This window comes from Electrophorus electricus, chromosome 22, assembly GCF_041902795.1.
Source record: "Electrophorus electricus isolate QZ-2024a chromosome 22, ASM4190279v1, whole genome shotgun sequence".
NCBI classification, from domain to species: Eukaryota; Metazoa; Chordata; class Actinopteri; order Gymnotiformes; family Gymnotidae; genus Electrophorus; species Electrophorus electricus.
The window spans coordinates 7,034,070-7,061,905 of NC_137518.1; the positions used below are offsets into that span (position 1 = coordinate 7,034,070).

The 27,836-nt window shown below is 38.2% G+C and overlaps 3 protein-coding genes across 12 annotated transcripts; 1 reads left to right on the plus strand and 2 right to left on the minus strand.

Annotated features, from left to right (window-relative positions):
• Positions 1-71: 71 nt before the first annotated feature.
• Positions 72-17,050, minus strand: LOC113588682 (CCN family member 5-like). 6 transcript variants are annotated; one of them, XM_081705319.1, is made up of 11 exons: positions 16,999-17,050; positions 16,279-16,334; positions 15,988-16,045; positions 11,042-11,123; positions 6,739-9,614; positions 6,504-6,598; positions 4,119-4,321; positions 3,011-3,227; positions 2,372-2,620; positions 1,739-2,004; positions 72-1,262 (listed from the first exon to the last, which is right to left on the minus strand). In XM_081705319.1, the coding sequence occupies exons 7-11, from the start codon at positions 4,227-4,229 to the stop codon at positions 969-971; spliced, it is 1,137 nt and encodes a 378-aa protein (XP_081561445.1). In that variant the 5' UTR covers positions 4,230-4,321; positions 6,504-6,598; positions 6,739-9,614; positions 11,042-11,123; positions 15,988-16,045; positions 16,279-16,334; positions 16,999-17,050; the 3' UTR covers positions 72-968. The 6 variants fall into 6 exon arrangements, with proteins under 6 accessions (XP_081561445.1, XP_081561447.1, XP_081561448.1 ...); XM_081705321.1 differs by adding an exon at positions 14,452-14,527 and having other exon boundaries at positions 6,504-9,614; XM_081705322.1 differs by lacking the exon at positions 16,999-17,050 and adding exons at positions 14,452-14,527; positions 16,823-16,990 and having other exon boundaries at positions 6,504-9,614.
• Positions 17,051-17,187: 137 nt separating this feature from the next.
• serinc3 (serine incorporator 3) lies at positions 17,188-23,738 on the plus strand. Of its 5 annotated transcripts, none has more exons than XM_081705317.1 (11): positions 17,188-17,327; positions 18,184-18,212; positions 19,311-19,472; positions 19,753-19,946; positions 20,340-20,419; positions 20,707-20,844; positions 21,035-21,204; positions 21,391-21,481; positions 21,585-21,780; positions 22,616-22,846; positions 23,392-23,738. In XM_081705317.1, exons 3-11 carry the CDS (start codon positions 19,407-19,409, stop codon positions 23,528-23,530), a joined length of 1,305 nt encoding a protein of 434 aa, XP_081561443.1. In that variant the 5' UTR covers positions 17,188-17,327; positions 18,184-18,212; positions 19,311-19,406; the 3' UTR covers positions 23,531-23,738. The 5 variants fall into 5 exon arrangements, with proteins under 5 accessions (XP_081561443.1, XP_026852760.2, XP_026852762.2 ...); XM_026996961.3 differs by having other exon boundaries at positions 17,205-17,327; positions 18,008-18,212; XM_026996960.3 differs by lacking the exon at positions 18,184-18,212 and adding an exon at positions 18,008-18,115 and having other exon boundaries at positions 17,205-17,327.
• A 2,115-nt stretch (positions 23,739-25,853) lies between these two features.
• tp53rk (TP53 regulating kinase) lies at positions 25,854-27,654 on the minus strand. Its single transcript, XM_035520213.2, has 2 exons — positions 27,386-27,654; positions 25,854-26,451 (listed from the first exon to the last, which is right to left on the minus strand). Exons 1-2 carry the CDS (start codon positions 27,615-27,617, stop codon positions 25,973-25,975), a joined length of 711 nt encoding a protein of 236 aa, XP_035376106.1. The 5' UTR covers positions 27,618-27,654; the 3' UTR covers positions 25,854-25,972.
• Positions 27,655-27,836: the final 182 nt, after the last annotated feature.

The window sequence follows — 27,836 nt, forward strand, 5'->3', positions numbered from 1 at the left end:
AAAGCAATACATTTCCAGAATGGAACAGATTTATCAGGAAATGATTGATAAAACCATGCTTTAATAATGCACTGATCAATTTATTAAGAATGTTACTTAGTTTTTGCTAATTTAAAAATTGTATTGCATAATAAAACCATCCCAGTTCACAACCAACTCAGATGTACTGGATTCTTCTGTAAGGAGCACCATTCCTCTCATGAAAGGTTTGTACTTACTGTGTGCAAAATAATTTAAAGAAGAATTTCACAAAAAGAACTGACACTTACCTGGTACCTTCTTGGTAGGAGGTACTTGGCAGGCACATGCAATCACAAATGCACACACACACACATTTAGTACAATATTACAACTGTGTTATATTATTTTAAATATGTGTCTATAATAAGCTCTTGATATTTGTACACTAATATTCAAGTTTTGTCTTTAAATCATAGTCTCAGCCTTTTCCTTATTTTATCGCCTTATGAACCTGGGTCTATATTCTGCAGAAATCTCACACCAATTGACCATATCAATGTAAAGCCATACTGACAGCGTCCTGCTAAAGCATCTATGTCAAAAAATAACACATGAGGCAGAGATAAGGAGCACAACATCAGTTGAGTGGTTTTTCCTCCACAATTATTTTCTGATAACAGGATATTTATGCAGGAGTTATCACACTTAAAATGTGGCTTTGTGCTTAAAATATAGAAGTTTTGTTTTTCTTACTCATAATGAATGATATGACAATGTAAATCTCATTGTCATCTCATTTATCTTAAAAACCCCACATTTCAATAGGTTAGCATTATATGGTTGTTATTATGTTTATGTCTCAGAGGGCATACTTTAAATAATAGGGGCCAGTTATGTTTGGACGCAGTTAGTAGTGTATACTTTACCAGCAGAGCAATGCACTGATATACACTAGATGGAGATTTAAACCAGTTTCCCAGAAATGGGAATGTCAAATCAATCTGTTCTTAATCCATCTTGAGCCAAGATCTTTTCCTTCTTCTGGAGCTGGCCAGTGGCATTTGAGGGCAGTGGTAGTGGCAAACACATGACTCGATCATCATGAACCAGTGCACAACAATGTCTCCCTGTGGACAACGGAAGTCCATCCCGACAGTTCTGGTCCGATGGGGTGTGCAGCAGCGACTGTCAGAGCATGTGCCACAGAACAAAGGCCTGTGGGAGAGCACGCTGTAGCATCCCCGGTGCTTGAGATGAACAGGGAGGGGAGGCCAGTAGCTGCTATCACACACACCCATTCCCTGGAATACAGGCCTCAAATAAACACTGTCGGGCAAACACTGCTCAGAGTATGTGCAGGCTCAATGCTAATCAATCACACTAGATTCAAACCATTTGTGGTAAGCTTGTTTTACTGCCCTATTAAAGGTATAGGTTGACTGAAAGAAAACTATGAGAGCCAGTTAGCTGTTATAACTGGGAAGTCATTTACATTTATTCAGTCTACTTTACATAAGCACAGATTGGAGGATTTCTATAGTCTTTAAACTACCGCAAATTTAACTTGAGCCATAATCTGTTTCCTATTTCCTCCTACTGAAGATATTTTGGATTTTTACTTTGATATTAAATTAATAACAAAACTTTTACTTGGATGTTTTTCCATTAATTGATCTTTATCTGACAATCTACCTCCTACTTGCTTTCACTCAGTGTTTTTGAGTGAAATATCCCTTTACTGCCACATTCTCATTTCATATGAACTTTGTTCACTCACCAGCTGGATTCTGCTGGTTGGCTCAGAAGTGTCTGGGTGGCATGGCCTAACTTGGCACAGGCGTGTCTGTGTTTGTAGATGGCAGGCCCCGTTCCTGTTGGATATGCGGGTGGAGACACCTGGTCCACAGCTGCGTGAGCATGCACTCCACTCTGTGTTCTGGTCAATGCAGTTGGACCACGGGATCCCGTGGACGCCAGGGTATCCTGCTGGCGTAGACGCCAGGGTATCCTGCTGTGACCCCACGGCTCGGTCAGCTGCGATGACTCATAGAGCAAATGCATAAACATCCTCAGTATTTGACTCACCACTTGGCCCAATCCTACTTCTTCAACACCATTTTGTATAGCAATAAAAGAAAGGACTTTGGATTATATTTGGTGTCTTTGCTATGCGGTAGATGGAGGACTGTATGCTATTCTCAAAGGATTAATGACTCATGTAAAACCCCCCACATTGTCCTACAACAACATAACAAACCAAAGTTCTTGTATATCATTTGGACCTCTTTCATTTGGACCACCCTAAAGCATAGCAGCTCACATTAACACCAGTAGGAGGTTTACCACAGAAGTTATTTAAAGCACAAAGTATGGATGCCTGATGCATTGACATGGCCTTACGAGACACTACCTGCAGTATGATCTAGGAGGATGCTGTTTTCCATGCCCTCGCAAACCCATTCTCTGCAGCACCTGCCTGGCACCTGCACTAGCCTTGGGTTTGGGCAGTGGGTGATGGGCAAGCTTAGGTCTTCATTGCAGAGTGGAACACATGTGATGCCACCCCCGGAACAGTGGCACAGCTGCATGCAGGTGGGTTGGAAAGACTGGCCTTCCTCATACCTCACACCAGCCAGCTCACAGCCAAGCTTGTTCTGCCCTGGGGTGGTCCGGTGGTGGACAGTTCATTTCAGATTTGGGGGAAGAGAAACAAAGCAGAAGGGTTCCTGAGGACTACAAGGTTGGTCTGAGCTCACATAAAGTGAGATTACAGCTACAAAGTTAACACATAAACTCAGACTCATGAACTCAGTATTTGTTTAATGTCAAAGATACTGAATGTATATGTTTATTTCTAGCAATAAAATCAAGTTAGCAAAAAGTCAATGCAACAGGAAATAGTACTTTCAATGCAAATCCATTTTCATAGCTTGTGCAAAGAATCATAACAAATGCCTGCCAAACACCATGTTCTCTGAGCTTTGAAGCTCAGGAACTTTGAAGAACCTCCTAGAACTTCGTTATTAGTGCTTAACAGCGTAGCACTTACGGACACATTCTCCTGGCCCCCCTGGGAAGCTCGCGCTATAGTCGCACTGCAGACCACCCTGAGTGTTGCAGACGTGTCTCTCTGAGCAAGGCTCACCCTCCTGTCTTGCACACATCTGGCAGCACTGACATCCATCCAGAACCATGGGAACGCCAACCGGACATGCAGGTGGGGACCAGTGGCACTGGCATGTTCCTCCACAGAGTTGGCATGCCACCTGAAAACCACAGGGTGGGTGTTTTTTTATTTATTTAACCCACGTCAGCACACATTAATATATAAATGTACACCGACTTGCCACTTGCTAGTACTAGTCATATCATGTGTGTATTCTCTTATCCCTATCTTATACCTCTCTGATATTAATAAGTGTATAATTACATACTGTAGCTCATTTGATGACATATGCTATTCATTGTTGTCAGTCTTGAGCTGGTATAGGTTTTCAGTTACATGATTACATGTTACAGCATTGCTGCTTGGTTGATGGTGGTTCACCATCCAAGAAGATCCAGCCAAAAGCAGTTCTGTTGTCAGAGTCTGCCTAAAGGGCTAGAGGATATCTAACACAAATTGTGAGCTGTGAATCAGAGGACCTATATACTATATACTTACTTTAACTGGCTACATAATTTAAAGGTATTTCTAATAATGTGTTTCTTTAAAAGTGGTGTTTCTAATGCACCCATCAGATCACCAAAAAACAGAAGCATAAAATTAACTTTTATTGCATATTCCAAGTTAGTGACGATTTGGTATTATGTCTGGTGCAGTATTTCTCAACCCAGTCCTTGGGACCCACCCATAGTTTTGCTATGTCCCAGCTCCCAGAGGCTTTCAGGTGTACACATCCATACGGGGATCTTAGACCAAAAATCTAACTTGTGCTTGGTCCACTGTTGAACCCAGAATGACTGGGTTGAGGAAGACTCACCCAAGGCTTAGTTTTATAGCAGAACAAGTAGTTAGCAGGGCCATAACTTGGTTGCTTAGAAACCATGTGCACCTTTAATCTTTGAACCACATTATATAGCTTTAATTTCTTGGGTTTGACATGATTGACTATGAAGCTTCCATACATCTAGAGAACAAAGCAGAGAATTCTGACCTGTGTGAGTATGCAGAAGAGGAGAGAGCCAGTAAATACAGCTACTCTGGTTTCTATCTTCATCCTTTGAGTCCAAATGTTCCTTCTCTGTTGAGACAGCTGCAGTTCCATTAAGTGCCGGTTTTAGCAAACTGGCCGACCTCAGGGCCATTCCTTTATAGAGTAAGGGCTCTGATGTCAGAGATGGACAGTGCAAATAGAATCTGGATGGGGATAAAAAAATAGTTTCAATTTCAGCAGAGTGTCAATTTTTTCCACATTCTGAGGCAGGTCTTTTTTAGCAACTGTGTATTTAAGCAACATTATAAAACAATGGCAGTTTGCTAAAATGGCCAGGTTGTCAATTTAGACAGAATGTCTCTCTGTTTAAGTACAAAAATATATTGTGTAAGTAAACAACAAATCAATACTGTACATACAGTATGTATATGTGATTTATGTACAAAGAAAATCTTTCAGTTTTTCCCTTCGCAAGGAGGAGACAGACACCTAGATCAAATTTTTACCCATCACACACATCTCTCGAGCTTTCCATTGTAAATCTGAAGACCTCACAGAATAAGGCCAAGAATTGTTTTCCAGCCATTAAAGTACAGCCGAGGTGCACCTATTTGACTGAACAATTGAAACAGAACCTAAAAATGTTACAGAATAGAACGTAACACAGACCCAACCTTCTGCATAATCCAAGACAAATGCATGCTACTTGTTTCCTGTTCTATTAGTTACAATATACTATAGGTAATATGTATAAAAGACATGTTATTTGAATTGGGATGCATATACTGACTAAGGCACTAAAAATCTAATCCTAATTTGTGCTGAGGATGTATCTTATGATCTTACTGTTGTGTACCTGTTTGCTATTTTCACTGGACTTGTGCTTGAAAATTTCAATCTCTTTAGCTTTTAGTTAAAATTGATTTTACGGAATCTTGCAGAAATGTGCTTTTTGTATGAGCACCATGGATTTCCACAGTGCATAGAAAAATGCTGCCTCAATAACACACTACCAAAAGAGCCAGGCATGGCACAGAATACACACTGTGAAGCCTCTTTCTTGGCATGTTATGGAACATTCAGGCATTTAGAAGGACAAAACCTGTCTATCTGTTTCCCGATCCTATTTGTGGATTATACATTTTAGAAATAATCGTAACCTATAAGACTAAGACCACCTAAACACAAGCATAAGAATCTATAAATATCATTTAGTGTAAACATAAGCTAATATTTTTCTGCCACTATGGAGCTTGTAGTGGGCCCCTTAGCTGATGCCACTCTTTCAGTGTAGAAAAGTACTTTTGGGATGCATATACAGACTAAAGCACCATTAATCAAAATCTTACTAGTTTAGCCTTTTAGAAAAATGGGCAGCTACTGGTAACATGCTGGACCTTTTGAAAGACCTTCAGAAGAAGAATAACTTGCTCTGTTATTTTTGTCTATTGTTCCAGTGGACCTCCAGATACTTTCAGAAGATGGCATAACTTGAACGACCTTGAAAATTGTTGTGTAAGCGTTGAACAGAAAGGAAACCAGAACTGTTCCATGAGGTGCCTCACAATGTCTGGCCACCATCTCTAATATGTAGTCCATTTCCAAAGCACGCATCGAATGTGAAATCCATTTTTTAATTGCGTTAATCAAATGCACATACATTGATTCATGTTATGAAAGAATGTAATATTAAAAACATTAGAGAAATTATTTTCCTACTTTTTTATGTTTAAACTTTAAAGTTTATACCATCTACATGGTATTAATTATATTTCTTAGAATTGTTTTGCAATTTTGCCTTACAAATCAAAGTCATGTAATTTCATATTTATATAAAATACTCCTAATAACCTACAAACCACTGAATGGCCTTGTCCCACAGTACCTTAGAGAACCTCTAGGGCATTACGACCCACCATGTCTGCTTAAATCAAAAGGGGCAGGTGCTTTACTAGTACCAAGAATAAGAAAATCTACTGCAGGGGGCAGAGCCTTTTCCTATAAAGCTCCCACATTATAGAATAACCTTCTTGTAAATGTTTGAGACTCAAACACAGTCTCAATATTTAAGGTAAGGCTGAAAACTTATCTGTACAGTCAGGCCTTTTATTAACTACTTCCCATCTTAGGTAAAGGTGTAGTTCTAGGTGTCCATGGGTATTGAGAGTTTTGGTAAACTAGGATGTTATGATGCGGTCACTTCACCTCTCCTTTGTCACTCAACTTTCTTGACTGAGAGCGGCAGAGTGCTGATGTTCCTGTACTTAAGGTGTATGATTGATGTGTCACTTGTGCCAAAACGGTGTGTTTGCACCTTCATGTGGTCTCAGGATGAACAGGAACGAGAGGAGTTACAGATGGAGGCGACTGCTACTGAAACCAAACCTGAAAGGGAAGGGTGGTCTCAAGAGTCTATGTCGCCACCTTCTGTTGGACTAAGGAATTTCTCACCAACCTGCCTCCCACCTTCTACTTTCCTCCTAAGGTAGACATTAAAGGACATTGAAACAGGACACAGGTGAAAACATTGGGGATAATAAAACATGAGACAGGGAAGACCCCAGATGGAAAAAAACATAAACAAAACTATATGGCATTAGTGCCATGAGAACAGTGACACCTGATGAGGAAACCACGACACTCCTTTGCCAAAAGTCCCCATGCCTCCATGTCCTCATGCCTCAAGTTACTGGTCTGAACATATACAGAAGTGCTCCCTCTTCTGAATTGGAATTAAGCAGGATATCTCCCATAGTAGTGGCATCTTCTGAAGGCTCAAGTATAGGGTGAAAAGAGATTTAAGAACAGCAAAATTGCAATTGCATCAACTGAAAATGCACTTGATAGTGTATCACTCACATGTTTACAAAGAAAAATGAAACAGGAATAAGATAACAAATCTAAAATATCAGTGATGTAACTGCATAATCTAAGCAATATAAGTACAAAGCAAAAAATATAAAGTACAACTTGCTGTAAAGTGTGGTGTGACAGATATGGAGGACAGTGTATTGGCCTTGAATAAGATTGAATGATATGAGGTTGGTTTAGAAATATTGCATATATTCAGTGACTTGAAATGAGATGTAAACATTGCACATACACCAATGATAGCAACACATCAGTCTTCTCATACTGAGGACAACTCAGAGTTCAGTAGTGCTACAGACTGTAGGAAGGGGCTGTTTTTAAATCTATTTGTGTATGTGCTGATTGATCTGAAGCACATTCCTGATGTGAGGAGCTTAAAGAGATGATGTCCAGTGTGTCTAATGTCTTTTATGATGTTCTTGGCTGTCCTCACATAGCGAGTGCTGTGAAGCTGATACTGCCAGTGATAGCAGCTCTATGCTATCAATCTCCTGTGCTATTTTCACAATGGGAGGGATTTTTTGTCAACATCAGTGCAGCTGCTGTACCAGGCTGTCCTGCAGTATGTTAGGATGCTCTCTGTGGTGCATCTATAAAAGTTGACAGATTTTTGGTAAGGCTGGTTCCTTTTAGCCTCAAAAGGCTTTGTTGTGCCTAGAACTGTTGTATTTTTTGGTAGTGCTAAAATCCATGATAATCCCCTTGGTCTTTGTGGTGTTTAAGACCAGGTTATTGTTGGTGCACCATGTTGTCAGGTTGTACAGCTCTTCCCTGTATGTGCCTTCACTTAAGACGTGTTTGAGTTTTCGATGGGTTGGCAGTGATGTGTGAAGAGTGCATAAAAGAAGAGTCTCAGCACAGATCCGTGGGGGATGCCAATGCTCATGGTAAAGGTCAAGTATGTGTGGCTGCTCAGTCTCATAGCCTAGGGCTGGCTGATTAGGAAGTCCAGTATCCAGTTGTATATAGAAGGAGTTAGTCCTAGTGCATAGAGTTTGTCAGCCATCTTGTACAGTAAGACAGTATTAAATGCCGAGCTTTAGTCAGTGAAGATCATCCTGATGTAAGTGTTGTGTCTTTCTAAGTTGAGAGAAGGCTGTATGCAGAGTCACACAAATGGTATCCACAGTTGATCTCTTTGCCTGGTGCTGGTTTAGATCAGCTGGGTCAGTGTCTTTGATGTAGGTGAGTACCAGGTGTTCAAAGTATGTAGAATAAATAATGGGTGAGAGTGACTGGCTGATAGGCACTTGGACAAGTTACCATAGGTGTTTTTGGAACAGGCCTATGTGGTGAATGTATGTAAGGCTAGAGAGAGGTTGAAAATATGTGAATACCTCTGCTAGCTGGTTAGCATAGGCCTGGATTACATTCCCTTGTACCATCCTGAATTACGCAACCCATACACCATCAGCCCCAGCACCGTCCTGGGGTTTCCACCATGTACACCTAGTTGCTTCCCATGTATTGATGTTGTGGAGGTCCTGCTGCACCTCACGAGGGTGTAGAACAAGAGTCTGTGACTCTCCAAATAGGTAGAGACTGTTATATTTGTGAAACTGAGCTAAGATGTTAAGTTCCTCTGCTAAGCTGGCAGTACTGTTGGCTGGTGTATGCTGTTATTTCTCCTTTTGTAATCTGTGATGGACTGGATGTCTTGCCACATCCATCGTGGGTCCTCCTCTATCTGTATTTTGTAGTTGATTTTTGCAGTCCATCATGTGTTTTGCAGTGTTTTGCAGTGTGTTTGTGCAGTGGCTTTTACTTGTATTCAGTGGGAGAGCAGGGTTTACGCTGGACAGAAAGAGATGTGTTTGTAGTGTTATCAGACCACCTGCTTTTTAAAAATCAGATTGCAGGTAGTAATTCCTACTAGTGTTCATCTTTGATTAGTAAACTGTCAGTAGCTGTAATAATGTTTTAGTGTAATAATAATGTTTAGCTGTAATAATGTTTTAGTTTTTTTTCCAGGATTCGCCAGAGTAATTGGTGCCACTGGTTGCACCCACATTCCCAGGAGCTGGTGTCCTGTGGTGGTTGGTTAGTCTGTAACGTTTCTGCTGGCCCGAGTGCTGAAGGGTGTGGAGCAGGACGCACAGACTCCCTAGATAAAATTAACATAACATACGAATAACGAGGGCACTCACACACAACATTAACGACAGACATCATGTACACATTTAACTAAACAAAAACTACAATAACCAATAACATTTAACAATGACTACATACGTGTTTTGACATACAACAGCAGACTAACAATAACCAACACAATACACACACTAAAAGAGGTAAATAGACAAAGAAACACAAGATGTTAAACCCTGTGCAGGTGTGTGCAATTATGGAGGGCATGGTTACAGATGGGGTGAAACCCCCTGCGCGCAGCCGGCTGTGCCACATGACTTGGGGGGGGGGGGGGGGTTGTCCTGTGACAGTTACAAAGTATTTAATTACAGTATTTAAAGTTTTACATTTTATTCTTACAATCTAACTAAATTATTTGTATGCAATACTCTTCATTTCATTTTTTTAGCCCTGTTTATTTGATTACACTAAACCAAAAACCAGCTGCATATAAGAATAGTGTCATGAGTTTATTGACTTCCAGCAGTCTTGTTGTGTCTGTGGAGACAAGAAACAACTACTGTGAGTATTACATGTAGATAATGTGAAATGCAATATAGTGCAATACCACCTTTTATTGTATTCATCTTCCTCTATGTTCAGCTTTATATTTTTTGCAGTGTCTTTAACTTCAAACGTCAAGTTCAAGTGTTCTTTTGTAAAGTCTTTGGATGCTGTCTGCTGAGGGAATGCACCACAGTGTACTGTCTTTGTGGGAACAGTTCTGATGTGTAGCAGTGATTTAGCTTAGTTTTTCGAAATAATGCCATGCTAACCATGTGCACCACTTTGAAAGTGCAGTGGCAATGTATTAATGATGGGCTACAAAAATAAGCGAAGTACAACCCAATTGCAGAAGACTTCCTCTGAAGAAATTATTTTTGAGTTTATAATTTTGGTGCTCTGCCTGTTTAAAATAGGTTGAATGCTATGTTCATCAGTTTATATATTCATTTTACTTATATTCATTTTTTCAATAATGTGAAGTCTACTGCGAGATACTCAATGTCATGCTTTCTTTATTTTGATTTATGCTAGGTCTTCTCATAATAATGAGTCATAATGAACTCTATATAGATTCTATGCCTTATAGTGAAAGAAAGAAAGAAAGAAAGAAAGAAAGAAAGAAAGAAAGAAAGAAAGAAAAAGAAAGAAAGAAAAAGAAAGAAAGAAAGAAAGAAACACTCTGAGAAAAGAAAGGGCTCAACCTCTTCCATGCTGTACAAATATTGCCCATGACCCACAGGTTAAAAAACACTGACCTAAATGCCTCCATACAAAGCTCAAATCTAGTGTTGCATTATCATGTCAAACATTGTTGTCATAACTAATCTCAGGTCAATAACCCTAACCTTAGCTACTCTACTGAAGTCATTCCAATTAACCAAGAGATACAGCTGCATATTATTTGCCTAAAAATGAAAACAAGAATTAAAACACCTAATCAAAACTCCAAGCTATAGCATGTAAAGTGAAAATAAAATAGGGCCCAGAATAGAAACCTGGGGTATCCCACATGTAAGGTCAGCCATATCATATTTCCAACAGACACTGAAAAAAAAAAACAATCTAGTGCAGTTTTTCATATGCCTGTTTTTCAATATATTGTTTTCCACTATATCAAAGGCTGCACTAACATCAAGCAGTGCCAAAAGAGTTACTTCCCCAGAATCAAAGTATATGAATTGCTACTTCTAATAAGCTTGTTAGGCTTCCTCTGATTACAGAGCGGAGCATTTATCTTTGACATTTATCTTTGACATCCTTGATGAAATGAATGCAGCGATGAATCCAACCAAGTATAAACCTACAAGCCCCAGAGAAGCCTGCACTTCTTGTACACATCACAGTACACACCACACCTATCTATTCTGGGTCAGCAGCTATGCCATCTTTACCCATCACATCCTGGGTACTTGACTTACCTCTGGAATAATTTGCACTTCTGAGGCTGCATCTTCAAACAATGTCATTGCAGCTGCTCTAGCTCCCTAGTGGCTCTCAAGTCTGTGGAGTAGATAATCACATTTTCAAGGTAAATTAATTGGGACTTGTTCACCAGAACACCAAGCTGTATCATCAGCCTTTGGAAAATGGCTGGGGTACTGCAGAAAACAAAGGGCAATCTATCGTTCAAGGCCATTGGAGTAGTGAATGCCATATTCTCCCAGTCCAGCTAATATACCACAACTTGCAAGCTCAGCCTTTGCTTCCTCTTCCACTAAATGTCTTACCTCTGCATTGGTGAAGGTCAATTTTGGCATAAAAGTAACAGTCCTCATTATTTGGTCTAATAATAGCTCAACTCCCTCTTACATAATGCTCCTGTGTGTATTCTTCCATATTGAATATGCTTCATGGGGTGAGAGGATATAACCTCCCACTACTTCACTGTAACTTTGATGGTACGTAAAGCTCTCACATGGGCTTAGAGGGTATGCACTGATGTGAGTTTTCCTTCAGAATACACCCCCTCAGTCAGACTGAGTGGCAAAACCTACTGCAGCAAGGCTGCTTTTATTAGAGGAAATGGCAAAACCAGGAATGAAGCAAGAGATTATCTATTTAAATTAAAGGCAGTCAGACTTGACAGTGGTCCCTCAAAATGACCAAAGAACTAGTGGATCATGGACATCAACATGTTTCCAGGAATCAGGATTCAGTTCCAGGGAATTACACTAAACAAAGCTTACAAAAGGCGTACTTTGTTTGTAGCTAACACTGTTTCTCAGTAACATGCATTTCTGCAAGTAAACAAGCTTTTCTCTGATTTTACCATTAAAGCTAACATTTAAAATATAAATTCTTGTGGTCATTGTAATCTTTAATTTGTCAGGGAATGCTCTCCTTTCCCACTGTTCAAGTGTTACAGCCCGCCACATGCAGTGAGATCACAGACTTTCTTGTTTTTAACTATGCCTATGTAGCACACACCTGCACCCGGGTTATTGTGGTAATGTCTGTGTGTATTTAAAATGCTGTGGGAGTGTGCCTCTTTGTCAGTCTTTGTTAGATGTTAGGTGTCACGTTATGTCATGCCTTTAGTCACACACAAAGTTTGTTTCTTCCTGTATGTTATACGCGAGTGCTGTTATGTTTACCACCTGTGTTATATCAAAAAACGTTCATCCACGTCGAGGGAGTCTGTGCATCCTGCTCCTTGCCCTACAGCACTCGGGCCATTACAGAAAGACCAACTGCCAAGGGATGCAGCAAGAATCCTAGTCTGTTCGAGGTCTGCTAGTGGGAAAAGTACCTGGCATTGCTCCCAAAGGATACCGAGCAAGTGCGTGAGGACAAGAGACATGCAGCTCATTTGTTTGCCGATATGATGGGTAAATTACTCAAGCGGAACATGGCTAGTATGGGGGATGAATGGGTTCACCTATCTTAGCAAGGACTTGGATAGGCTCTTCCAAGAAAGGGAGAAGGTGAGGCTCCATTAAGAGCCCCCCCACCCCCCATGTCCCGGAGATTGCTGCTAGCACCTCTCTCGATAGCCCTAAGAGGGAAAGTATTGACTCCCTCACACCTTCAAAGAAAAAAAAGAAGGGAAAGAAGAGAGATGGTGCTTCTCCAGACTCCTCCTTTATAGCAGAGCCATTGAGCCCAGAGTAGTCATTGTGTCTCTGCTTATAAAGGGAGCTGGTACATCATAGCGGTTTGCTCCACCCTTACGTAGGGGAGAGGGAGCATCCTGAGGGGTTTACGGACAATCCAGAGGATTCAGGATCAGACACAATGGTTGTCGACCAGCCCTCCATGGACCATGATAAGAGCTATGCTGAGGGACAGGAGTTCTACTGCGACGTGCGCTCGGAGGCAGGATCCGAGTACACCCTCGCCACTCAGTCACTAAGGGGTGGTAAAATTGTTAATAAAAAAAATGTAGTTATTTATACCTGTCAGGACAACTCTTGTTGCTGTGGTCTGAAACTGCATCACTTCACATAGAATCAAAACCATGTGCTAACTAGCCAACCAACCTACCGGGTCTTGCCAACAGAGAAAACTAGACAAGATTAACATTTTATAAATTTATAGTCAAGGTAAAATGACCAATTACACATAGTCAAATAAGTCAATGTCATACCTTAGTGTCATTTAGACAACTTTTCAAACAAAATACCTAGCTAACTAGCTAGATTCAGGGATAACGGTAAAAGCAGCTCTAGATTCTCAGGTTTCAACCAAATATTAGATATTTATAAAATTAATTAATAAAATAACATTAATTTGACAAATTAATAATAAAAATAAATACATTAATAAAATTAAGTTAGTCTGATGGATAAGGATTTAAAATGGGAGGATTATACGATTATACGAATGATATTGGAGAAAAGGATTTGTAACACGGTAACACACTCAAGAGACAAGATAAAACATCTTTGAATTAGTGGAATTATGCTTTTATTTTGGTGTTATTTTACACTGAATTTTGAGGGGTATTCAAATGATGTGTTGTCTGTATGCCTGAGCATGTTCGCCTCAGTGATACCAAAACATATGAAAAGACAACAGCTCACTTTTTCTCCAGAGAAGAATTTGAGAATTTGAGGTTTGGACTTGGACATTTGTAAAGCTGCTTTGTGACAACATCTGTTGTAAAAAAGTGCTATATAAATACATTTTGATTTTGATTTTGATTTGAGGTAAGAAAGTCATTAAATTGTTAATTACGAAAAGAGGTTTTAAAAGCCTGTTCATTTATTAATGATTCTTTATTTTTCTTCACTGTCACGGAACGCTTCTCTTCCCACTGTTCACATGGTACGCCACCTGCAGTGGGAATTCAGACTGTCTTGTTTGTAAACACGCCCCTGTTAGAACACACCTGCACCTGGTTTATTGTGATTACGTTTGTATGTATTTAAACCCCTGTTGGCTTGCCTCTTTATCGGTCTTTGGTTCTGTTTGTGTCTGACATTGCTCGTGTTCATCCTGCTTATACCATGTGAGTGTCACTGTGTTCATCGTATCGTGCCTAATAAATGCTTGTCTATGTTGAAGGAGTCCTGGTCCTTGCCGTGCGGCACTCAAGCTGTTAGATTTACTCTGAATGTCACAGAACGCTCCCCTTGCCACTGGTCACGTGGTTTTAGTGGTCTGTTCAGTATCTATTTAGTCGCTGACGGTTTTTGGGCAAACACTGCAAAGCACCTGATTTGTGACCTAAAATGATTGGTGCTCTGCAGAAGACAAAAATAAAGATAAAAGGAGACAACATACATAAGGCTTTCAGTTGTTCTTGAGATGGCTCCTTTGTTGTATACCTTTTAATGGCGTTAAATAAAGATTTTCTCTATTGCCCCTGGATGCTGACTCTATTTACCTGCCTGGTGCCTGCTTTTTCGCACACCATCCGCTCTACTTCGGTGACTTCAACCTCATAAACCATCAGTGGTCACCTAATAGGATGCAGCAAGCGAAACAGCAGTCACCACAATTTCAGTTTACCTGGTAAAAACTATTCTCAATCCTATTAATAGCCTTTACCACTTTCTTTATCGTTCACAAAAAACTCTATCATTTAATACTGTAGTATGTTCCCACACAAATTCATCATATCCTCCTAACTACCAGGGGGAAAAAAGGTCTCCCAATTCATTTTTTTTTTAAACTTCCCCAATTGTTTGGAAGGCAATGAGCATACTGAGAACATTTTTATTTTTAAAAATGTTTCTATTTTAAAAATGTGTCCACTACAGTTGACATCTGAACATGCCACCTATGAAACTGAATCATAATCACAGTAAATCAATCCCAAAGAAAATACCAAGTTTTCATAATATTTATGATGAAAACTACCAATAGCTAAGCTAATCTATATGTAACTCTTTTCTAGTGTATGTCTAGTGTTTGTATTTTCATGTTATGTTATGTCAGCTATGTTTATGGAGTATGCCATTTCAAAAAGCAATTCCCTTTCTTTAAAACAGAGAGGAAAATCTTGCACTTTGTACACATCACATATGTTTTGCTGTTGCAACCAGACCTGTGACACCTTGATGCATGTGTTTCATCCACCATCTTTGGGAGATGGATGGCCCCATAGTGTCTCAGAGCTGCATTTGGCTGAGGATTCCACTTTTGACATGTAGTCATCTTCACTCTCAGCAGAGATTCCTGCTTGGACTTGAGTAATCATCTGCTCACCAAGGAACAATTTGAATTCAAGGAACTTCAGTGGTTTCTTTCCCAGAACTTGGCAGTCAGTCTTATACTGAAGCCATGCATTGGTGATTGCCAAATCAAAAAAGTGGAAAATTGTACGCACTGTCCATTTCTGAGTGAGTGGCCATTCTATAGAAACTTAGCATCCTGTCCACACCACTCATGTTTTTGTTGTACTCAGCAATTGCCACTGGTCTTGACACCTGCACATACCTTTTCTCTTTCTTAGACCATCTATTGCATGTGTCCTGTGACTCAATGTCATAGGCAGAGGATGCCATGACCACTGCTTTATTGTCAAACCAATTGATGACAGCAAGTTCAGGATCTCGCCTGATCCCCATCTCAGATGCTCCTCTTCCTTTCTTTTTGATGGCCTGATCCCCTATAAATATATAACATCCTTTGGATTTCTGTTCTTCATGAGAGTTCCTGTACCTCCCAAACCTTTCTCCATCATGGTGTCCATGAGATTGACAGTTGTGACAGCGCTGTGACTCTAAAGGTGGTCTTACCTTGGTAAACCACAAAATCTAAGACCATACCACTTGGTGTGGCCAAGACAAACACCTTCAATCCAGTCGGGTTTGGTTTGCCCGGTACAGACTGGTGAATTTGGAAGTGACCAGTAAATGAAATCATTTGATCATAAATGGACAATTTTCCTGTTCTAAGCTGATTTAGACATCCTTACCTCACTTTGTTCAGAAGGGGCCCGACTTTCCACAAGAGGTCTCTGCTTTTGTCCTCATCTGAAATATCAAGGTCAATGACAATCCCTTCCTTCTCAGTTGAAAATACAGAGAACAAAATGCTGGTGATAAGTACAAATGTCCACTGTGGAGGACATTTTTAAATACTCTCCTATCATTGTAATATACTGTTATATTACTTTAGAAAAATGGTTTAAAGTGTTCTTAGGAGATTCGTATAAAACATGACAACATTTCAAGACAAAATTTGCTCAAAGATAATAAGCACTTACTTTTCTTCTTTCCATAGCAGCTTGCGTTGATGGACGCCATTTTCTTTGAAGAGAAACTTGCCAAAACCCCACCCACATAAAATTGGTATCATTTAAAATTTCTAAATGTCCTCTTTAAAGAACAAAAGGAGTAGTATGTTTGGTGTGAGACATATTTAAGTCTAAATATGTACTCTAGAGGACAAAATTGAACTGCTGCTAGTCAGGAGAATATATAGTAACATGACAATAGATGTGGTACTACAATGTTTAAAAAAGGTTGTTTACCTTATAGAATGAGTCTATTTTGAAACGCGTGTGGTTTTTAACATGCGATAGGCTGGTAGGCTATTGTACAATATGCTAACACTTAATTACAAGCCTATTTCATGTTGGCATGACTGCACTGATCAATACAAACGTTCAAACAGAATAGAAACCAGAACTGATTTGATATTGGATAATTTTACAAACTATGCAGATACAACGACATTACACATCATCTTTACGCATGTAGCCCATAACTATACATTTTAAACAAGCTTGGCCGAAAGGGTTTAGTTACCCCACGTTTGCGGTGTACTGATTTGTGCTTGTGCCAGTTGCCGGCTTCCCATTGATTTAATAGTTTGCATATGCTCCGGTAAGAATTCAGCCTTTGCCTTTGATTTCGAATTGATTTTACGTCCTCAAACAAAACCGACGAAATTTCCGTAATATCAATTTCGTTTCTCTCCTTACCCGTCACAGAAACTACCACTTCCGTATGTCAACCGTAGAGATCTTACCGCCTCTTGAACTGTGAGGATAAGTGAAGTCTCGTGACAGCCTAGTCCATAATACAGCCAATTACAGAAAGCGAGGCAATTACGTTAGATCAGTGGGGGCAGGTATTCGATGGTTTAGAGAGTGAGAAATTGTTCGAGTTCATAGACCTTAAGGGAGAGCTTGGACAGTGTTGTATCTTTGCAAAAAGTCGCAGTAAATCCTGTACAAGGGGACTGTGAGTTGCTCGGAACTGTAGCTGGAATATGGGAGTTACCTTCGGAACACTTTTCGTGGCTCACTGGGTAGGTAATTTCGATTTCAGAAGTTTTGTTTTTTCAGTACCTCTTTCCAAAGACCTCTATATGACCATGCGTTTTATTATATACTTATATACTAAATATACTTGTGTGTGTGTGTGTGTGTGTGTGTGTGTGTGTGTGTGTGTGTGTGTGTGTGTGTGTGTATATATATATATATATATATATATATATGTGTATATATATATGTATATGTGTATGTATTTGTATTTCTATTTTGTTGCAAACGTTTAGAAAGCCTAAATAATGCAACTATATTGTTCAACAAAGCGATGGCATAAATGAACGGTAACTGGTACTACTGAATCCATCTATTTTAAGTGTGTCACGGATATGTTTTGTGTGTGCGCGTGAAGAACACGTTAATACGGTTTTACTTAGTTATTATAGCCTACTATATTACCAGCGTTATGAATGAACAGTAAAACAAAGTGGACATAAGGAAAGATGTATACAAATATTTAGATGCTATATTTAAACACATGAAAGGTCAATCACTTCGAATTATCCGTCACTCTAGATCATTCTTAACTGGATTAGTGACATGTTTCCTGTGGCAGGTTGCATGCTAGTAAGTGGCGAATGATGGCCAGCAGCTAATATTACCGTGTTGTGTAAAGTAGGCTATAATTTGTATTTAGCAACTTGTTATATATATTTTCTAGCACTGCAGGAATGGGGAACTCCTGTCTGGGTACTCTCCAATAAAGTGTTTTATTCCAAGACTCATATGCGCCATATTTGCGAAAGCTGGTGAAGACAGTCTTTAACGGGTACGGAAAATTAAATTGAATAACAGAAACTAAATGACATTCATTCACTCATTTATTCAAAAGGACAGACTGTCGCTATCTTCCTGGACCTCGAAACGTAAGGTCATTTCTTTACTCCAAACCTTTCCACTTAAAGATGTTATTAAATTGTTTAGGCTACAACTGGTGTTCTTTTTCAATTTCAAAGCCACAGTGGATAAAGGGTGGAGAGACTAGACAAATTTTCAATATCTAGACTGTAAATATTAACCAGTAAAGAAGGAAACTTGTGAATCTATTCCTGAACAGCACCACATTTTCAAACATATTTATTATGTGCCGTACATCAATAGATATTGACAAACTGAATGGACTTCATACAAGTATCTTGAGCTTCCCGCAGGGTCTATTACATGGCTGCTGTAAGCCCAATAGATTAGCGACTCCGTTGCTTAACTGAAAGAAGGAATCTGAGCATTCTCAGGGTAAAGAAAACAAGTGGACTCAGATCAAAAGGGGTCTACATCAGATCTAGATCAGCTCATACATTACAAAAACTCACTGATCATACACAATCCTGTACACATTTTTCTTTTTTTTCTTTTTTTAGGTGCATAACAAGTGAGAACTTCACTTTCATTTTAGTAAAACTGGAACTGCAGGGATTCTGAGTTCAGATTTTGATCTGAATTATTGAACATTTCATTTTACAACAAATATTTCATACGCAAATATATTTATGCAGAAAATTCCACATTTAAGTTAAGATCATGTTGGCCAGTATTAAAATGCAGGATTATTTGTGTATATTTTATAAAGTGCTGTGTTCTTTAGACATTTTAACGTTTTTACAACAATATAGCTTCACTGTATGAGGTATTTTAGTAATGGAATCCATCACTTTAAACATGCTCTGTTTCATGCTATATTCCTTATGCAGTTCATGAAAGCTGAAACATAAACACATGCATAGCATGTGACTGTGACTGTCCACTAAAAATGGAGAAATGCAGTTGGCTAGTCTGTTTTTGCTCTTTCATTAATGAACAGTAGTACTTGAATTTTTTCAACATTTCCGCATTAGTTCCATGCAATTAAAAGTAATTAGTAATACCATTTGAGTTTTTAAATGCTTTTTAAGGTGAAAATCTGTAGTGTATGTAGCATATTTTCCTTATCTTTAATTCTGTTATCTTTAATTCTCTGTTTTTTGAAGGCTCAGTGCCTGTGTGGCAGCGGACCATGCCTGGCTTGCAGATGCTGCCCACACATTAAGAACTCCATCGTGACACGTGTCATATATGCCTTCATTATGTTGGTGGGCACCATCGTTGCCTGTGTCATGTTGTCACCTGCCATTGAACATCAACTCAGAAGGGTACAGCAGTGGACCCTTTCAATTCATTTGTTGGTTTGCTTTAAAATATTTCAATGATTCATGTAAAAACAACATGATTGATGTCTGTAAACAAAACAACAAAAAGATATATATACAGCATTATTAAATCTAACCAAGATCACAAGTTGAATAGCAAGATTGTGTAAATTTAACTGCAAAATTGTCAGCTGTTCTATAATTCTATAAAGTTCTATCAAACCTTGACAACTCAGTTGAAGATTACATTGTAAATTAAATTTTAAACCCACACATTTACCAGATCCCAGGGTTTTGTGATGCTGGAGCTTGGCCCAATCTCCAAGCCATTCAAGCCAGTACTGCCTGTGATATATTTGTGGGCTACAAGGCTGTATATCGGGTCTGCTTTGGTATGGGTATGTGCTACATACCCTTGTCGCTGCTCATGATAAATGTGAAGAACAGCAGAGACCCCCGGGCTGCAATCCACAATGGGTAAATAACATTCCTTCAGTCCGACTGCAAAAGTTATTGGGTTTTTACAATGGCTGTGATGTTCAAAATAAAAACTGAAAAATATTTGTACATCCCAAAAAGCTATTTATTTGATTTATTAATAAGCCATACAAGTATTTTACCATTCTCTGTTACCACTTCTGTTAAGAGGACCTTACTTCCTATACCAGAACATATATGCTATCTAAATACCAGAAAGGGGTGCTACTTATTATTCACCTTGGGTTATTTGCTACTGAATAATTGTATACAACTATGGGTCATTGAAAATACCTAAAAAGCTTTGGGGTATATTTGAACTGTGTTCTTGCAAAAAAAGGTTTTTATATTGGCCTTTAATCTGACATTTTCACAATATCAACTCTCTTTCAGCTTCTGGTTTTTCAAAATTGCTGCCATTATTGCTGTCACAGTTGGTGCTTTTTACATTCCAGAGGGGCCTTTTACCCAAAGTATGAACATCTTTTAGTGAAATAGTTTTTTTTCCCCATGCATTTAATATTAGATAATGTTACTGTTCATGAGAAAAATGTCTAGAATATGGACATAATCCAGATTTTGATATATTTGAGAGATCTACACTTAAAAAAAACAAAACAATAAGTTAACAAAAAAGTATGTGTAAGGAAACAAAAGCTGAATTTACACCAGGAAATATAAAATTATGTGCACGGAAAATGTAGTTGCATGGTGCAAGACATGATCTTGATATGATCTTATTTTTTTTGGCCCTGCACAGCTTGGTTTATTGTTGGCATATGTGGAGCATTTTGTTTCATTCTAATCCAGCTGGTTCTTCTTGTGGACTTTGCACACTCATGGAACGAGTCTTGGTATTATAAGATGGCGAATGAGAGCTCAAGACGCTGGTGTTGTGGTAAGTATACCTTGTTGTAGGAATAAAACCAAGTTTTAATTTTTTCCAAATATGAAATTTGCTTTGGTTGCTGAGTGTATTGCTCAAATGTAACAATTTCAACATTTTAAAACTTAAAGAAAATGTACAGTTAAATGACTAGATTTGTAAATAAGATCAATAATTTTTAGATGTTTCTCTGTTTTCCTAGCCTTGCTGGCTGTAACAGGACTAAACTACACCCTGTCTTTTGCTGCCATTGTCCTCATGTTCCTTATCTACACTCAGCCAAAAGAATGTGCTCTCAACAGGTTCTTCATCAGCTTCAACATGTTACTGTGCATCATAGCTTCAGTTGTCTCTGTGCTGCCCAAAGTACAGGTGTGTACTTTTATTGGCTAAACTGATTGCTCAGTATACGTTACAGTACCTTACAAATATAGTAAGTCTGCTATGGACAAATAATATTAAAGCGTTTAGTAGTTTTTGTAGTATAATTTGTTATGATCCACAGTTTACAATTTGTTTCACCACAGTTTGCATGACATTTTTAATTCTGATATGTAGGAACATCATGAAACATCTGGGCTTCTCCAGTCCTCACTCATAACCTTGTATACCATGTATCTGACCTGGTCAGCTGTGACCAATGAACCAGGTATTGCAATGAACACCTTCACCAAGCTCAAGCTTATCTTGTCTTTATAAGGCTTTGAATGACATTGTTTTTGTTTCAACTGCTTGACCCAAACTCGCCTCAGACCACATGTGCAACCCCAGCCTTCTTAGCATCTTCCAGCAGATCACCATCCCTACATCCAGCCCACTGGAGAACCAGACTGCTGTGACCATCAATAAAGCAGAAGAGCTTGAGCTCTCATCCTTGTACTTGCAGTGGTGGGATGTACAGAAAATTGTTGGACTGGCCATATCTGTCTTGTGCATTTTATACTCAAGGTATGGTGTAGACATCATCACATTCCTAATTGTAGCCTACAATATGGGAGTATATGTGAAAACATCTCTCTGTTTCATTAGTAATCGTTCCTCGGAAAATTTTGCAGTGTCCCATTGTCCAAAAAGATCCAGTGTCTGGTTCTCAAGTTCAGTAGTAAATTCCCTAGAGAATTTTTCTTTTTTTCCATTGACAAGGAGAATGTCCCATCAACAAAATAATTTCAGTACGAAGTATGTTTCCTCACTAAAAATTCCCAAAATGCACCATAAAAATCAGGATAAAAGGCATCATGGTTCCCTACTGGAAACAGCTGCAAGTTTGTGTTTATTATTCACTATGGCTGAATTTTAAACTTATGTTTAATTCTGGGCTTTATTATTTACATATCTGAGCCTTCTTGGCTAACTCTTAAAAAAAAAAAAAAAAAAAAAAAAAAAAAAATGTTATAACAGCCTTCATAGGTAGCTAGCCAGCTACGTAGTGTTACTAGTCATCATGTAATTTAAAGGTTTAAGACAGCACACTCTACGTGTCACAATAGTCCTTTGTATCGGAGACCTAGCCCACATTCATATTCACTATGAACCTAATTACTACATATAGAAATAGTGAGTAAATAAAGACACAGCCATGTTTACCTTTCAAACAGAAACTTAGGGACTTAGCCTTGAAAAATGTGGACAATGCAATTTTCCTTGCCTGGGAGAAAGTAACTGAAATATTTGAAATCATCTGAGTGGAACTACTCGATTACAAGAATGTAGAGTTGGTATAAAAACGCATTGGTCATAACAGTGACACAGCTGACATGCTGTATGTTTATCTTCCTGGCAGTATACGCACATCTAGCACCAGTCAGGTAAATAAACTAATGCTGGCATCTACAAATACTGTCACCCTGGGCGACAGTAATGTAGGAAGTACGATGGAGATGGAGGAAGCCTCCACGACAAAGTATGTGCAAGACAATGAAAGAGACAGTGTCCAGTATAACTACTCCTTCTATCACTTCATGCTCTTCCTTGCTTCATTGTACATCATGATGACGCTCACAAATTGGCACAGGTAAGTGACTGCTCAGTGTGATCACAGGACCTTTCACAAAAAACGTACTAGAATCCTAATTTGACTGCATTTCATGATCTTGGTTTTTAAAATTGTGCGTAGAACTGTTTTTAACGCACAGAATTTTAAATGAACTCAGTTCTCTAAGCTATCTTTACTAATCACTAAAATACCTCTGTTAATGTATATACATCTGTATGTATCTTTAACTAGCTGAAGGTAAAAAAAAACCACACAAAAAAAAACAGACACTATTTGCATTATGTCAACATGTCAGCATAATAGCAAAATAGTATATTAAAAGTACGACAGAACACAAGAACGAGTCAATTCAATTTAATATGAGCATATGACTGGCTTTAATTTACAAAGAAAACTCTCCTTATGTTACTAATGCTTTGGCTATGATACTTAGTATTTTGTGCAGATACAATTATCTGCACTCCGTCTGTGGCTGAATATGCAATTACCCCAGTTAATACAGATGTGATTAATTTGCATTCTATTTTTAAACATCATGTTTAATCACGTTATTTTTGATACAGGCCTGATGCTGTGTATGATGCCACAACCAGCAAATGGCCAGCCGTGTGGGTAAAAATCTCATCCAGCTGGGTCTGTCTCACAATCTATGTCTGGACCCTAATTGCTCCCATGATATATACCAACAGGGATTTTACCTAAGATTGATTTCCTGGTCTAGAACCTTGCTTTGTTCTCACACACTCCTTTTTGACTTTACACTGGAAATATGTTATTAAACATAAAAATAAAGCTACTGTTGCTATTAGTAGAAACAAAAAATATTTAGTATATTTTTTGTACAATGTTTTATAGCACTGATACTATGGGATTGTGCATTTATTTTTAGTACACAGCACTCCATCAGTCTCACTGCCTAGCTACAAATTGGTGCCATCTCTGCACACAATTGTAAATGTAACAAAAATAAATCCTATATAAAAATTGGACTAAAAGAAAAATAACACAAATTCTCAGAATGGAAAGTGTATCTTGAGGTTTTTAGCGTTTTGCATCCAGAACTTACCTAAAAATGACATCCAATTTTAGAATTTTAAAGACTGTTGATTTCCCTTGCTTTTTGGTTACTTTGATAAATCACATCATTTCATACTTTGTGTACAAGTATTTGCAGCTTTTTATAATTAATAATCTGTTATATTTTAGTAATGTTCACTGAACTAAAATAGATTGAAAAATATATTTGATGACTTAGTTACATATTATACTTGATTATAATTTACAATATAATTGTAACAGATGTCTGCACTTGAAAAATGTAATCCAAGAAACTTTCTTTGTCTTATGTTCACATAAAAGTATATACTTATATATAAACAAAACATTGCAAAAAATTTATTTATTTAATTATTTTATTAAGTTGTAGAACTTGGCAACAACCATATGGATAATATTTATGACAGCCTTGTGTTACCTATTTAATTTGTGAATATGTTCTATTTTATGAAAGACAGTATTATTCCAGTTGTATTTGTATTTTCACAATTGCTGTGAAAGCCATTTTGTTACTTCATTTGTAAATCTATTTACTCTTCGGTAATGCATAACTGCTTCCATTCTTCATTGGTTCTCAACATATTTTTAACATTAGCAATAATTACTTGTTCTTCTGCACTTCTTATTGGTGTTCTGCTGTTGTGTGCCATGTGCAATAAACACCATTAAAAAAATAGCCAAGTTTTCATTTGTGTAAATACTTTTGACTGACAAAGTATCTAGACCAAATATTTAAATCTTTAAGGTTTATCCTATAGCAGGGTGAGGCATATTGACTTAGCTACTTGTATGATAAAAGCAGAGCCTGACAACGGCTCCCACCTAATACATGGGGGGAAAAAAAAAAACCTATCGCAGGACCACACAAGCCTGCCACCACATGCTACACATGCTCGCATAGCTACAAACAATATGTGACTACATATCAGCCATATTAAATTATATTGCAAGGCACTGTATGTAATGAGTGACATAGTGCCTCAGAATGGATAACTATTTATCTTTTGCGTATTTGAATAAGGAGAATTCAGTACATGGAACTGTCATACTCATACTGTCACCTTCAAATGTAAATTCCACATAAGCAAAGCAGTGTCAAAGCACAGATCAATTCCAAAAATCATAAAATGTTTGTCTCAAATGAATAAAAAAAATATTCGCATACTCATACATATATAGTTGGATGCCTAAACACTCATCTCTCAGGTTGATTCTATGTGAGCCATTGCGATGCCTCACTAAACAAGCCAATCAGAGCAGAACTCATCAATTATTCTTGAGTCCACAAAAACAAAAACAACAACAACAAAAACAGCTCACTTAATTCGAGACCCAAATCATTGGTTTTTAAATAGGTGTGTTGAACTGCATTAGGGCTTTTCTCCACCACCAAAGACACAGACATCAGACAGTATTTTAAAATACTGAATAAATGCATTCTGTGGCACCTTTAATTACAGACTTTAAGGATGCCATAGATTCATAAACCAGGTGTTTACTTTTGCTGTAGACAAAATCTGGTTACATCTTAATCTCACATGATGAAATTATTTGTTTGCATGAATAAATATCAAAATTATAATCTTAAATCAAAATAACCTAAAACAAACCTTAAAAAAAAAAAAGTCTGTCTGATTTTTTTTTTGGTAGAGTGATGAATGTTTTCAATGCCAAATTAAGTTACACGGCAAAACTAAGAGAGTAAAGCACAGTTACAGAAATAACAATACCTCCTTAACTTAAAGGCAGGGAGTCAGGCTACTCTGAAAACCCCTTCCACCTACTTAATATGTTGGCTACTTGCCTCTAGAATTTTTTGTATGCATTTTTGCATCATCCCAAAAGTGAATGCTTGTCCTGAAACACTTGTCCTGTCTACATGTCCTGAAGCACTAAATAAGGTAGAAGGAGAAAGATGCAGAATGTCCCTCACTACAACCAATGATATCTGATAGATCATATCCACAACTTAACATTCAGAAATCCTTTATTTACAAAAACCAATCCAAATGTTGGTATCAGAATCAACTGAAAATACTGGTTAAAACTGGTATTCAGGAACACAAATGTGCATTCACATATTTCCTTTTACCCCACCATAGACCTCTTTCGTCCTCTTAGCCTAACTTCATCCAGTTTCTTAATGACACTTGGAGCTTTTCTGGATGAAGCAGTATAGCTCTTTAGAAGTCTTTCAAACAGAGCCTCTGTATTAGGGTGTGTGCTGAGGAAAGCCTTCTCCAGGACATACATGTCAACTCCTTTGTCCTCAGACAAGGCAGAAATATAACTCAAGCCAAAGTCAATTAAAACCAATTTGACATCTTTGGCATCTTTTACCAGCAGCATATTGGAGGTGGTGAGGTCTCCATGGATCACATCTTCGTCGTGCATCTGTGCCAAGACTTGGCCAATCTTGTCAGCTAGGGCACAGAGTGATTTGATGTGATGTCCAGATGCCTGAGCTGATACAATGTGCTCCTTCACAGTTTTAGAGCCAGTGATGTCCTCCAAGAAAATGCAATGGGTGGTATAGTCAACAAAGTAAACGACCGGAGTATTGATACCTACAGCAAGGAAGATAAAGGAAATCATTGGCAATACAGCATATGTTCAACAAAACCTAAAAATGTCTACATTAAACGTATGGCTGCAAAATGTCACTGCTATTATGTAACGGCACACCTCCTGTAATGATGGGTAAGGTAAAACTGAAAAAGGCAATAAAGGATGAATGCTGGGTGCCATTTAGGATATGAAAGCTTGGCAGTACATCTGAAAACATAAAATCAAGAGGTTCTTCATTAGCTGTACAAAGTGCTTCTCTCTCTCTCTCTCTCTCTCTCATTATATATATATATATATATATATATATATATATATATATATATATATATATATATATATATATAAAATTTACATGTAAATGACCTAACATTTTTATCTTTTCTGTTTGCCAAGATGGAACAGATACAATACACTAGCATAACCATAAAACCAAGAAAAAATTAATAATGCGCATTAACGGATGTCTCAAGATTTTGACACAAAATTTGTGCCTACGCCTATAGCAGATGCTTCTCTTACATACCATCACCCTCGCATGATCCAGTGTCAAAGGCCAAGCATATTTCAGTTATCCTTAAACATACATTTAACCACTAGCCATTCCACATAAACTATACTCACATCTTTCCAGTAAAACTATTAGTACTGCCTTTGATGTTTTGGTTTTTAATCACTAGTTCTAACATTTATTATCATTTACAGCGTACTTAAACTGTTTGCATAAGTCATACCAACAGCGACTGCCACATTCAAAAACGGAAACGATACTAGGCAACCTCTTGCTTTTGCCACGATTAAATGCAGTTTTTGCTGTTATTATTGTATACGTTTGTATATCGTGATACTTGGGCATATCCTTAACGACGCTGTCGTCATTTCGAGCAAGGTACAGCCATACTAGTGGAACCAAGCTAGCTTGTTAGCTCAACTGACCTGCTTTTCTACAGCGCAGTATTGACCGCACCTCCTGCGTGGTTCGGCGGCGCCTCAGTTTCTCATCTACCGCAGGGTGCCGGTACAACTTATGGAATCTTTCCTTGATGATTGCAGACTTCCCTAAAAACGTACCACGATATACGCGCGCTTCTGCACCCTGCTTAATCATGAGCGCTTTATGTAAATATTCGGAAAGATATCTGTTTTTAGCGGAGTCCATGTCGGCCATATCTTATTCTCTTCGTGGTTGCCCACAAACACGGTGAAGGTAACAGCACAGTAACAACAACAATTGTTTTCAACATAAAAGTCTCACATTAAAGGCATGTGTGAAAATCTCGTGGAAAATGTGATTTCGCTACGGTAATACTCTTTGCTCTAGTCTGACATTCACCCTAATTTTTAGTCCGTAACTGTGTTGATATGAGTTTAACTGTTCATGTGACAA

Bases quoted from the DNA above. Each gene is read 5' to 3' on its own strand.
- serinc3 (XM_026996959.3), top strand. From the start codon at position 17,289: ATGGGAGTTACCTTCGGAACACTTTTCGTGGCTCACTGG. The intron at 17,328-19,310 runs GTAGGTAATTTC...TGTTTTTTGAAG, and splicing joins CACTTTTCGTGGCTCACTGG to GCTCAGTGCCTGTGTGGCAG. The intron at 19,947-20,339 runs GTAAATAACATT...ACTCTCTTTCAG, and splicing joins CGGGCTGCAATCCACAATGG to CTTCTGGTTTTTCAAAATTG.
- LOC113588682 (XM_035520138.2), bottom strand. From the start codon at position 4,229: ATGGAACTGCAGCTGTCTCAACAGAGAAGGAACATTTGGACTCAAAGG. The intron at 3,228-4,118 runs GTCAGAATTCTC...TGTGGTTTTCAG, and splicing joins TCTTCTGCATACTCACACAG to GTGGCATGCCAACTCTGTGG. The intron at 2,005-2,371 runs GTAGTGTCTCGT...TTGCTCTATGAG, and splicing joins CCTCCTAGATCATACTGCAG to TCATCGCAGCTGACCGAGCC.
- tp53rk (XM_035520213.2), bottom strand. From the start codon at position 27,617: ATGGCCGACATGGACTCCGCTAAAAACAGATATCTTTCCGAATATTTA. The intron at 26,452-27,385 runs GTCAGTTGAGCT...TCCTTGCTGTAG, and splicing joins ACTGCGCTGTAGAAAAGCAG to GTATCAATACTCCGGTCGTT.